This window comes from Haliotis rubra, unplaced genomic scaffold (assembly GCF_003918875.1).
Source record: "Haliotis rubra isolate DU_JTF1 unplaced genomic scaffold, ASM391887v1 Scf143, whole genome shotgun sequence".
Taxonomy (NCBI): Eukaryota; Metazoa; Mollusca; class Gastropoda; order Lepetellida; family Haliotidae; genus Haliotis; species Haliotis rubra.
Genome location: NW_025765370.1, coordinates 594,241 through 607,159, shown reverse-complemented (window position 1 = coordinate 607,159; position 12,919 = coordinate 594,241). Strand labels below are relative to the sequence as shown.

The 12,919-nt window shown below is 37.4% G+C and overlaps 1 protein-coding gene and 1 long non-coding RNA gene across 2 annotated transcripts in view; one reads left to right on the top strand and one right to left on the bottom strand.

The window, feature by feature from the left end:
- Nucleotides 1–5,867: 5,867 nt before the first annotated feature.
- Nucleotides 5,868–10,697, bottom strand: LOC124269211. The gene is made up of 2 exons (XR_006896460.1): nt 10,394–10,697; nt 5,868–6,468 (listed from the first exon to the last, which is right to left on the bottom strand). It is a non-coding gene; the product is annotated as an uncharacterized LOC124269211 (long non-coding RNA).
- Nucleotides 10,698–11,047: 350 nt separating this feature from the next.
- LOC124269258 (ensconsin-like) overlaps nt 11,048–12,919 on the top strand; it is a 64,941-nt gene continuing 63,069 nt past the window's right edge. The window contains 1 exon segment of the mRNA XM_046704269.1: nt 11,048–11,153. Coding sequence (XP_046560225.1) covers nt 11,048–11,153 — 106 coding nt within the window.

Below are 12,919 nucleotides of genomic sequence, written 5' to 3'. Positions count from 1 at the left end.
ACTGATCATATGGCTATTATTAAGGACTGTCTATTCTTTTTGTCGTATTCACAGTTAGGTGCGTCTAAAATCTTAGGAGACAGGTCACTTCGTATGATGTGAGATTTTACTTTGTAGTTTATGTTAGGATTTACAAGGAAAAAGTAACCAGTAAAATCTAAGGATGTTATTTTATATTGTGATATCGATTTATTGTGAAATGTTTAATATCTATTTTATACTGACACAGGTTTATGATTTATGAACATCAACACTCAGAGGCCCAGATAAGCTGCATATCCTGATAAAATACGCTTAGAAAATTTCCAGTTACGCATTGAGAAATAATTGTTGCGAACCAATTACGCATTTAAAATGTTAGATATGCAAAACGTTTAAAACAAATGCGTACGGAATATATTTATAAAAATAGCTTGCATTATGAAAAAGACATCGATTGCTATCAAGTTGTACTGTTAGTATAGCACAAGTCTTGTACTGTCAGTATAAGATGAGTGATTTTTTTATGAAATCATTTCCATTATATTTAAGTTGGTTTTGATAAGATATGACGTAAGGCAGAACATACCTGCATAGTAAACTTACTCAATGACATAATACTGAGTGAAATGACTGAAATACGCACATATTTGAAAGCAGTGGGTAACTGAAAATGAAATACCCACTCAACATTCATAATACCTACTCAAAAAAAATACAGTGGGTATAGTACCCACATGAGCTCAATCGTATCTGGAGCTCTGAACACTGGATCAATAGTTCACTGCCACCAAGACATTCATATTTGTTTACATGACCATGATTAAAATGAACAATGAGAAAGAATACATAATCCATTTCAAACATGTTACTTAATGGACCAGTCTAATCATATTTAACAAGAAGTGACAGGTCCACATAGTTGTTTTCTAACTGCACATGGAGAATAGTTAATCTTATGAGCAATAGACGTATTGTCTTAATTCTGAGTTGATATGTCAATTCAAACATTTCCAATGACACTCCAAGTAAAATCATGTATTAACATTTGATATATATCTACCGAGTGGAACTATATGGGCACATGTGTTTACCATGTTTACTTAATAAGGTAAAATCTGATACAGTTTGCAAAACAATGCATTTGATCATCAAAGGAATATAGGTACATGTGAAGAGGCTTATGCTTCATATTTTTTCCTGAGCAAAGATGTGGTATTTTCAGATGTGTCATTAGATTATGTGCATAAATATTAAGTTCCCAGGCTAACTTTCAGTGTGTTTTGGCTAAAAAAGATTCTCATCAACATGCTATATGACATGACATGGACAATATATGTTATGCACACTCTTGGTGGTAAAAATCTGTGAATGTTCTACTTCTACTTACATGCACCATTGACCGCCTCCGTGGTGTAGTGGTTAGAGCGTCCGCCCGGGGAGCGGAAGGCGCTGGTTCGATCCCGACCAGCGTCATACCAAAAGACGTTAAAATATGGTACTTGTTGGTCCCTGCCTGGTGCTCGGCATTAATGGGTACAACAAGGACTGGTCGGCTCGGAGTCAGTATAATGTGTCTGAGTGGGGTATTCATGCTTCACTGCGACATGGTATCTCAGTGGGCTAGCACTATAAAACCAGCTTAAGTCTGGGCTAGTACAAGCAACCGCACATACACATACACACGCATGCACGTCGTCATATGACCGAAATATTTTCAAGCACGACGTTAAACCCAATTTCACCTCACCTCACATGCACCATTGTCATTCTTATTGATACAATGTTTAGTTACTGCACAGCAGAACAATGCCATTATGTCAACTAAATAGTACCGGTAGCTAAATTCTAGCACAAATCAAGCACTTGATCTCCACAGATCCACATATATACAGCTTGATGCCAGATATATATCAGCAGCCTCATGCTATTTGGAACTAACTATATAGTCAAATGTATATGTAGTGTTTACCTGGTATACTAATGCTCTAGCATTATCTTGTCTTGTTATTTGATCAACATCCTTTGGGGTTCTTAATCACCTTACTAAATTACCTGTTTATTACCCCCAATGTGTAAATATACACTGGCTTTTGTTCACTAATGAGGCCAGGTTATGGGTGCACAAGGAATATTGACCTTCTTAACTGGCGTGATTGAAGCTTATGGATAATTTTTTATGATATTTGTCTGTTAATTAGAGACAGGTTGGTAATGGGCAACTATTGCCTTCTTCATGACTTGTATATTGAAGGTGATGTTGGCAAATTCAAGCTACAACAAAGTACAAGGGATAATTGGTTTCCACATAGGTAGTTGTTTCACAACCTTTTCTGAAATCGTTGTTTTAAATACTGTGTATTTCGTCAGTTATATACTCTGCCATATTTGTTCTCAGATTTGTACAGTAATATGATTTGCACTGATTGGACAAATAATCACATACCATTAATCTGATAGTAAAGTCCATCAATGATATGTTATGTTTTGAATGCATGAGTAATATACTGTTGTAAGCCACAGTTATCATCCTTTTTTGGTTTTCCTTGTTGAAGTATTTGAGTGGTGGAAAATGTCAGACTCAGTAATGACTTGCTTGAGGAAGGAAACAAATATTTAAACATTTTGTGATGGGATTTCATGATGTTTATATGAAGGGCTGTACTACCTAAAATAGTCATGTCTTTCCAATTACCTGACCAACCTTAAGGTGCTGGCCATAACATTTTATGTGATAATTCTTGTTAGTGATGTCAAAACAAACTCACACATAAAAATTTGGACCAAAATCCTGCTTGCCCTATTTTGAAATTAAAATGAAAATCATTTAAAACATAGTTTTGATTTGTCCTAATCATGAATGCTGTTGATATGTTCAGATCTGTGGAAAATCACTTATTAACAGAAGTTAACTTTTCAGGTTGATTTTCTCAAAACAAGAAGCAATAAGAATGATAAATGTTTCAGATGGTAAATATTTATCTAAATAATAAAAAGAATAGTGTTTTCTCTGAGCAGTTTTCGTCAAGTTGTGTTATAATGAACATAGAGAAGTGTTTGGTAGAGCTACAAATGGCGATGCTTTTCTTTCTTGACTGTTTGTTTGGTTTATTGATGCCTGTATGTGCTGTACTGAGGAATGTGACCCTGTGCAGATCGTCCTTCAGTTGTGTTTTTATGTTTGCTGCTACAGTGAGTGGGTCTAATGGTACCCCCAGGCTGATGTGTAAGGATGGGTGTTGCCCAATAAGAACATTGGCGCTAATTTAAGGTTAGATACCAACAAGTCAGACCCATTACTTGGGGGTATACTTGGCTGTGTTACTGAAAAGATGATGTTCTTAATGTGTGATTGCGATACTTTTGTGACTCAGTTATTAATGCTTTGTTGAGTTTCTGTCATACTGACATTGTATGGGGTCTAGGCTTTGAGGACCCTTGTACTACATTTGGTCAAAATCTTTTGACATAGTTTTTAGAATTATTATTTTTGTGCTGTTCAGGAGCAAACACATTTTCAAGCTAAAGGCTCAGGTTCAACTCACAACATGTGAAGTCAGTTTCTGTTGTTTCCTTTCGAATTTTGCTTAAGGTACAGAACCTTACTCTCTTGAACGTATCTACCACCAGTAGGTCTAATTGACTTGTTACGATCGTGGTTAAGTCCAAAATGCACAAATTGCAAATACGGATTCAGAGCTCCAGATAAGATTTAGCTAATATGGGTACTGTACCCACTGTATTTTTTGGAGTGGGTATTATGAATGTTGAGTGGGTATTTCATTTACCGTTACCCACTGCTTTCAAATATGTACATATTTCAGTCATTTTACACACCTAAGTATTGTGTCATTGAGTAAGTTTACTAAGCAGGTATGTTCTGCCTTATGTCATACCTAATCAAAACAAACTTAAATATAAGGGAAATGATTTTATAAAAAAACAGTCATCCTATACTGACAGTACAACACTTGTCCTATACTCACAGTACAACTTGATAGCAATCGATGTCTTTTTCATTACGCAAGCGATTTTTATAAGTATATTCCATACGCATTTGTTTTAAACTCTTTGCGTATCTAACAGTTTCAATGCGTAATTGGTATGCAACAATTATTTTTCAATGCGTAATTGGAAAGTTTCTATGCATATTTTACCCGGATACGCAGCTTATCTGGGCCTCTGCCGGATTAATTTCCAGTTAATTTTTTAAGAATCTCTGTGGAAACTGCGTCAATCGTAGCCCTGTTACCTTAATATGTTATGTAATTGGTTTAAGAAAAAGTTGTTATAGGCTGACAGTCCCTGAACTATATTATTTTCCCCTTCTCCAAGCCCTTTTTGAAATGCAAAATCCCTAAATGGGGCAAGCGTAGGTTTTTCTGATTCTGCAACCTCACAACAGCTCCTTTTCAATTCATAGCAAGTAATTTGTTTCTAACAAAATTATATATTTTTATGACACAAAGTGTTAGTCAACAAGTTGTTGCTACTAATATAGGCCCTGTTTCAACCTGAATGCTGACTCATCTAAACACAGTGAATGATACACTGATACTTGCCAGTGTTTGTTCAGGCCACTTAAGTAGGTCCTGTGCACACCCACTTGAACAGAACAGGGAGGTCTGTGGTCATTATCTATGATGGATGCCACAATTGACATTTTGGGAGGCCAGCCAGAGTTTCACTGCTATTCTGATCTTTTGGGATGGAAATTGACAAAATTTGTCATCGATGTTAGCATCATGGTCATGATTACAATCTATATTTGATGAAAATTGGAATTGTTTCATATCGCTTTTTGTTATAACTAATAATTATCATAAATTACTTTTATGATGATGCTTTGTTTCTAAATGTCAGGTTGATGTGAGTATTTTAAGCTTGATAAGTGTTACAGAGGCCCAGATAAGCTGCGTATCTGGGTAAAATACGCATAGAAAATTTCCAATTACGCATTGAACAATAATTGTTGCGTACCAATTACGCATTTAAAATGTTAGATTCGCAAAAAGTTTAAAACAAATGCGAACGGAATATATTTATAAAAATCGCTTGCATGATGAAAAAGACATAGATTGCTATCAAGTTGTACTGTTAGTATAGGACTAGTGTTGTACTGTCAGTACAGGATGAGTGATTTTTTATGAAATCATTTCCATTATATTTAAGTTGGTTTTGATTAGGTATGACATGAGGCAGAACATACCTGCTTAGTAAACAAACTCAATGACATAATACTTAGGTGAGTAAAATCACTGAAATACCCACATATTTGAAAGCAGTGGGTAACGGAAAATGAAATACCCGCTCAACATTCATAATACCCGCTCCAAAAAAATACAGTGGGTACAGTACCCACATGAGCTAAATCTTATCTGGAGCTCTGAGTGTTATTTTATATTTTGGAGAGTAAGAATATTTAGGTTTAAGGATGGACCATAGCCAGGTCCATTACTTTTGTATTGGCTACCTCATTGGTCTAGTAGTGCGAGTTCCAGTCCGTGGAGGGAAAGTTTGGTGGCTATGCCCACTCACATCATTCCAAAATGGAGTATCAGTTTTAAAATGTGGTATGGTATCTTTATACAATGGCACCATAAAAAATTATACCTGGATACATGTCGCTATAACTAGACGTGCAGTTATTTTGAAACAAGACTTTGAAACCCATTTCACCTTACTTCTCTTGCCTACACATAATAATAAGTCCTGGATGTGAACCTGGGACAATGTCTGTGAAACTAAGGTTATCATTAACCAATTGGAGCGATAAAAATCTTTAAATTTAGGCTTGCACACAAACCAAGTAATGTCTTAAGGTTCAAAATGAAATTCAAATTGGTTACGCCAAGTCCACCATTATATTGATATTCTGAAATGTCAAGAAATATTTAGTATTTTACCAACATCAGTATTACTATTTTGTTTCCATGTCTAAAACAGTCAAAGTGACTGAAGTAGTGTACAAGTGGTAGTTCAACCTATGCAAGTCCACCTTCACATTAATATTTTAAAATGTATACAAATATTTAGTATTTAACCGCCCTCAGTGTGAGATTTCCATGTCTACAACAGTTAAAGTAACCGAAATAGTGTACAATTGGTAGTCCGACCTATTGCCATCAATATTTATAAATTTCCACAAATATTTAGTATTTAACTACTCTAAGTATTAGATTTTCATGTCTAAAACAGAAGTTAAAGTAACCGAAATAGTGTACAATTGGTAGTCCGGCCTATGGATAACCGCCCAAAGGTCAAGCCCCCCTGACCCACTCCCTGGTCCACAGTGAGCCTGTGAATGAAGTGAGAGTTGGCAGGCTCCCAGAGCCACTGGTGTAGAATGGTGTGATGTAATGGAGAGAGCTGACTCCCAGCTTACTGACAGACATGAACTATTCCTGAAGACAGACATGTCCTCCCTGCTCCCATTGCTGGCTGGATTCCTGGGGGAGGGACAGGTGCGAGGGTTGATCGTGGTGTTACCTGGGGAGAGATAGAGAACTGAGATCAGTTGCGGAGGGTGGGATTGATTGAATTTATGGTCCTACCGATGATAAGATGAAGCCATTGATTCACTGATGAAAGACCTAGTCATGTTGGCTGATTGCTTCTCGGGGCATTTGAAATAGTGATTTGTTTGACAGGCCTGTTGGTTAAACATGTGGAAGGTACTTCCTGAATTCTTGGAACTATTGGTGATGCTGAGATGCCCTGAAATGATAGAAGTCATGTTGTGTTGTTAGAAGTAAAACATTGTTTTCATTACAGTAGGGATAGTTAGCAAATATTGGCCTTGGGTTGAAGATTAGGAGTTTTGATGTTATAATGTTGGCATGCATTGGGTGATTCTGTTGCAGCTATAAATGAATTTTTATGTAATATTGTTTTGAAATTTGTTGTAAGTGAATAGTTATGAAATACACAATGCCATTTTAGAAAGTGGTCAAATGTAACATATGTTATATTTGGGATTACACTTTCTTAGTAAAGTACAGATTCTAGTACATGGGTTGAGTCACCGCGGCTTCCACAAAAATGTTTAGATGGTTGAGCGGTCTAGGCGTCTGACTTTGTGTGCTGGCGATTAGGTGCCTGACTCTGAGGGCGTGGGTTCGAATCCCGGATGGGACTCAACCCATAAAGTATTAGAATCTGTACTTTACTAAGGAAGTGTAATCCCAAATATAACATATGTTACCAGTGATTAGTTGACTCAGGAAACTGTAATAGTGACGACCCCTTCCTGTGACATTTATTGTGATTCAGAAACATGAAAATATATATGGGACATTTTGGATGACAGTCAGTCAGTATCTAAGCAAATGGACATCTCAGCTATCAGGTGGTGTGGTATATTGTTGTCCCTGATTGTATTTTAGGATCATTTCACATGCACCATTTATTTAAGTAGTGAATCTTCTCAGATTGGTTACAGTGTGTGCATCAGCCTGTAAATAATTGAGTTTGGACCAGACAATCCAGTGATCAACAGCATGAGCCTAAATCTATGCAATTCGGATACAATGGCATGTGTCAACTAAATAGCAAGCCTGACTTGTTAGTTGCGTTTTACTCTTCAGTCCCAGAACCCACTCAACCCCTTGTCAAAGAGACTATGCTGAGGGTCTCACTGTGTCAGTAATGATGTCACTTTGTACCACAATTACCGCCACGTACCAGAATACCCAGTAGTGTATAATGAACTGCTGTCAGGATAGATCAGGGTTTTACCTAGAAGTACAATACTTATCTCCCAGGAACACACTACAATTCCCTCACCAAATAAATTCCAGTAAAGTAATGAAATAGTGAATGTACTGGACTGCAAGATTTGATAATAACTGTTAATAGAGGCCTTTATGCTTCTTGTCAAGAATTTTGTACCATGAAATTTGAATATTACTTTTTATTTTTTGGATAAAGTATTTTCTTCTATCTAAACAATTGTGCATACTGGACACATATTTCTGTCATGCAAACACTGTTAGATGTAATATTTTCCATGCTTCGAATGATTTCCGTCATTGTCCAGTTAGCTGTTGGTAATACCGGTTGCCCGTCTAAAGGTCATCCCTACGTAAGCTTCCGTATCTCTAATCAGTGGATGATGCGATAAAACACACCAACGCATGACATCATAGCTGTAGCATTAGTCTGTCTCACAGTCCCTGAACCACATTAATTTCCCTACTGCCAAGCCCTCTCTGCAGTGCTAAAGCCCTAAATAAAGCAAGTCTAGATTTCCTCGGATGAATCTCTGGTCTCCCTAGTGCTCCTTTTCAATATAAATGGGCTTGTTTGTTACTATGAAATTATATATATTCAGGGACTAAGCCTTAGTCTACTGTAGCATCAGCAGCACTCCCAGACCCAGATGAATCCGAGTATAATCTACCTGAAATCTATATACAGTCTACATAAAGGATGCTGAGATAGCTGGGTGAACAGCCACTAAAGTACAGGTATTCAGGTGTGGTGGGCTGCCCCCGCTGTTGTCACGCTGTTGTAGTGTTACAGCCTTTGCCGATAACCTCGACACATTCCTCGCCACGCTCCTCAGCCTCAGGCCTGGTCAGATGGTATGTGAAGTGTATATAAGTCAAATATGTACAAAAACTATATCTCACTGTATGCCAGTGTGTCAAGTTTACGACCTGAATGATAAAACTGGTGATAGGATCATCCTGTTGATGGTTCACTGGCTGAATCTATAGCCAGCAACACAATTGTTCCTTATCTATGTGGACATGCTTAGAGGTCACTTATCATGAGTAGGAAGTGGTATTTGTGCTGTAATGAGTTTTGTGATGGCCAGATCTCTATCTTCATCTTTGAACAGTATTGTGTTTAAGTTAACCACCACAGATTCACTTTATTTGCTATTAGTGTGTTGAATGCTCGACATTCCAGTGTTCAGAATAATGAAGTGGTGTAGGATAATCGTATGACGACACCTGTGTTGTATTTGCTGAAGAAATAGGTTTGTAGGTTAGTTTGTGGAATAAGCTATTGTGTGGAGGATTTACTGGACGCGAGCAAGGACTTGGTGAACATTGACACTGACATCTTTAATGAAACATTGATTCTTATTTTCTTGTAATATGTACACAAAATTATATTTCCTGAAATAGCAGTATGCTTAATTTGCAGGATTATATCTCCTGAGATATTAATAATAATAATAACACATTGTGACATTCCAAAGGTACTCTCAAGTATTATCAAGAAATTCAGATATTAACACTTAGTCTCTGAAAATATGTATAATTTTGATTTTAACAAATAAACCCATTTAAATTGAAAAGGACTGGAACCTTGGGAAATCTAGGCATGATTCATTTAGGGCTTTGACACTGCAGGGAAGGCAAAGTTGTAAGGAAATAACGTGGTTCAGGGACTGTGATAGACTAAGGCTTAGTCTCTGAATATATATAATTTTGATAGTAACAAACATGCCCATTTATATTGAAAAGGAGCCCTAGGGAGACCAGAGAAATCTAGACTTGCTTTATTTAGGGCTTTAGCACTGCAGAGAAGGCTTGGCAGTGGGGAAAATAATGTGGTTCAGGGACTGTGAGACAGACTAGGACTGTGAGACAGACTAATATTAACCAGGAGTGGAAAATTCTGTATAGTTTTGGGTTGAGACTGGTATTTACAGTTGACCTTGCTGAGAAACTCTATTGAAGGGTTTGAAATTGACATCCACTAGTCCAAGACTAGCAAAATTAAGGAAGGACTAGTGAATTTACCTCATGGACTGTTACCACTGTTCCATTATGTTGGTAGCAGCTCAGGAGCTGTTAGTGTTAATTCTTGTGGACTAGTGAGACAATAACTTGGTTTTTATCCCAGCACAAAATTCATTTTTTTTATATTCATGAAGCACTGTGTGGCTTTGGCTACAGGCCTGAAGTCTGAGTCTAGTAATATTCCCTTTGGTCTAGTAATCTCAACTTATAACAGTTCATATGATAACACTAAGCCCTCTATTTATTGAAAATACAGTTTAAATCCTAGTAGACTTGAAGTTTTTTGGCACAGACTGTGGAGGTGTTGGTGATTGTGGAATTCTGCCCAATCACCCCACCCCTTCCATTGGTGTAGCAATCTTGTCAAGCTTGAAGCAAGAATATATCAGTTTTATTTTCCCCATAATCAATCAATCTGTCTTACTCTATACATCTTTGTTTTCTCCCAACATGTGTAGCCCGATGAAAGTAATTACATCTTCATTAAAATTGCATGGCAATAGGTTTGCACCTAGTTACACAGGTTTTTTGTCAGGGTTAGATATTGAAGGTTGTGGCAAGTTCACAAAATCAAGATCATATTTCGATTCGGATCAAACATCTCTCAAGGTAGGCTGCGTAGACTCATGAATGATTCACCAACTATAAAACCTTACCTTGTTAATTCCGTTGCGTCATGCAATAAACTGCCATTTGACCCTTTTTCCATCTCTATCTTCTGTACCTCGGGAAACAAGGCAGCATATGTTTTGGTCTACCTTGTCTGTCAGTGATGCCTAGCCAGACTGTGCCTGAATCATTTTACTCCGTTTCTCAGTTTGTACCTAGCTGTTTATGCAGAGTTGTCATTCCAATGCAGAACAGTCATGTTTATTAATCATTAAAATAGCTGTTACCGCTGCGAGCTCGCTGGGGACTTGTTACAGTGACAATAGGTCCAAACGACAGCTGGCAGACTTACGGTTGGTGAGTATCACGCGGACAGTTTCCGTTTTACTTTTATGGGCAGGGCAGTTTCTAATAATTACCATTTACCTAAAGCTTACAATACGTGGCTCAGGTGAGCGAAGCTGGCATGAATTTTATGTCTCGACTTGCGAAGCGAAAATCCATATTCAGCTACATGTAGATATCGGGCAGTGAGAAAGTGACAATCATTTTGAAATAGCCAGGTGTTTGTGATATATGTTCCATGGTGGTGTCGCAGTGTTTGCCCAGCGTTGTTGACGTGGAAGTCGAACTGTTTGGTTGGATGGAGATTCAGTGTGTATAATGTTAAAGTGACGCCAGTAACTGACCACTAGATGACCATGGAGACCGAACAAATTGTTGACCCCGACAAGTCTTGGAGACGATCCACCAAGAGTCTGTTTAAGTCTATCAAGCATGCATTTGGAGTGTCTTCAAAGAAAAAGCGTGAGTTTAAAAAACGGAATGCATGGGTTGGAGCTCTGGGTATTTTATCTGTAGTGTTGATCTTGTTGAACTTCATGTTGCGTTGGTGCAGCTGCTATTTGTGGTGAACATGTCTACCAGACTTTAGATAAATCTTTCAAATTTATTTTTGATTTTATTACCTAGAGCATTTTAATTTTTATTTCTTAAGTTTTTTGTTGCATTTAGGCATGCTGGCCAATCAGTGGTTCATCAGCTGGGGAAGAAGAACCGAATAGCCAAGCATCATCGTGTGCCTCAGATCACATGATGTTGACTGCTTGAGGCTAAATTTAGAAACTTCGAATTGAGTCGCGGTCTTTTATTACTAGTATTGGGTAATGTTCCCTTATCATGTTTATGCATCTAAATAGAAAGACTGTTGCAAGAATTGATTAAAGGGACAATTCATTATTCTAGTATGCAGCATTTGGGAACATTATAGTAATAGGCTGCTCACAGTTGCATGTTGATCATTTTTAGATCATTTTCTTGGCACAGTGAATAATGTGAAGTGTCAGTTTCATGAATAAATTTGGTGGTTAACGAGCAGAAACGTTGTGTGTGTTCTATGGCATTAGTTGAGCTGAAATGTGTGTGTTTTATGGTACTAAATGAGTAGAAAACTTGCGTGTTTTAAGAAAAAATCATTTTCATTGAAATCAAGGTTTTGCACCCAAAGCAGGGATAGAAATACTTTTTTTTCTAAGTGTGCCTAGGGCACCAGGCAAATATTTTAGGTGTGCCTTTCAGAAAATCAAGTGTGCCCACATTTTTAGAATAAATGACAGTAGCAAGGATGATGATCTTTTGAAATTTATTGTCAGAAAACAACAAATGTAACAGGTTTTCTGTTATCACTGATATGTCTTCTGTTTAAGATGGCTTTCTTATGTTTCATTTGTTCTGCTTTCCCAACACCTTTAATAGCTAAGAATTGTGTGAGAGGTTCACTTTTTTCAATATATCTAACATACACACTTTCCTCTTCAATAGCCGAACTATCAGTAATTCCAACACTCTAAATGAAAAAACAACCAGATTTCTTTACCTCAACCATCATAATTCCAGTGATTTCCTGGGCGATAAAGTCAATAAATGTTTTTGCTTGTTTGTCATTTGCATAAGTGTTTTGTTTGGTTGTTAAATGACTAAAGGTGTGTTATGTCTCTAAAAAATTAGGCGTGCCATAAGGGCACCAAGAACATTTTGTATCCGTGCCATTTCGATATTTACCGTGTCAAGGCACGCTAATATATGGGGTATTTGAAACCCTGCAAAGTATCAGTATTCCAGCAATATTGCATTGGGGTGCAGAAGAATGGGCTCACTGATCAACCATCTTGCATGAGTATTTGGTGTGGTATCATTTCTTGAGATTTTGGGGACACTGGGGTAGCCCAGTGGTTATAGTGTTTGCTCGCTGCGTTGAAGACCCGGGTTCGATTCTCCACATGGGTACAATGTGTGAAGCCCATTTCTGGTGTCCCCCACCGTGATATTGTTGGAATATCAATGGTGGAAATAACTTTAAGATTGCTTGTGTACTCTGGTACAGTGGCACATGTAAAATCACTTGCCCTGATAATTTTTCCACTGTACCGTCTGTTTTCTTGTTGATTTTTTAAATAAAGAACATAATTAACATTGGAAAGTCAACTGAACACCGGTACAGTGTGATATACAAATTTGCTTGCCCGACAGAAAAAATCACTGGAGTGGGACGTTGTCAATGGGTTATTTCCACC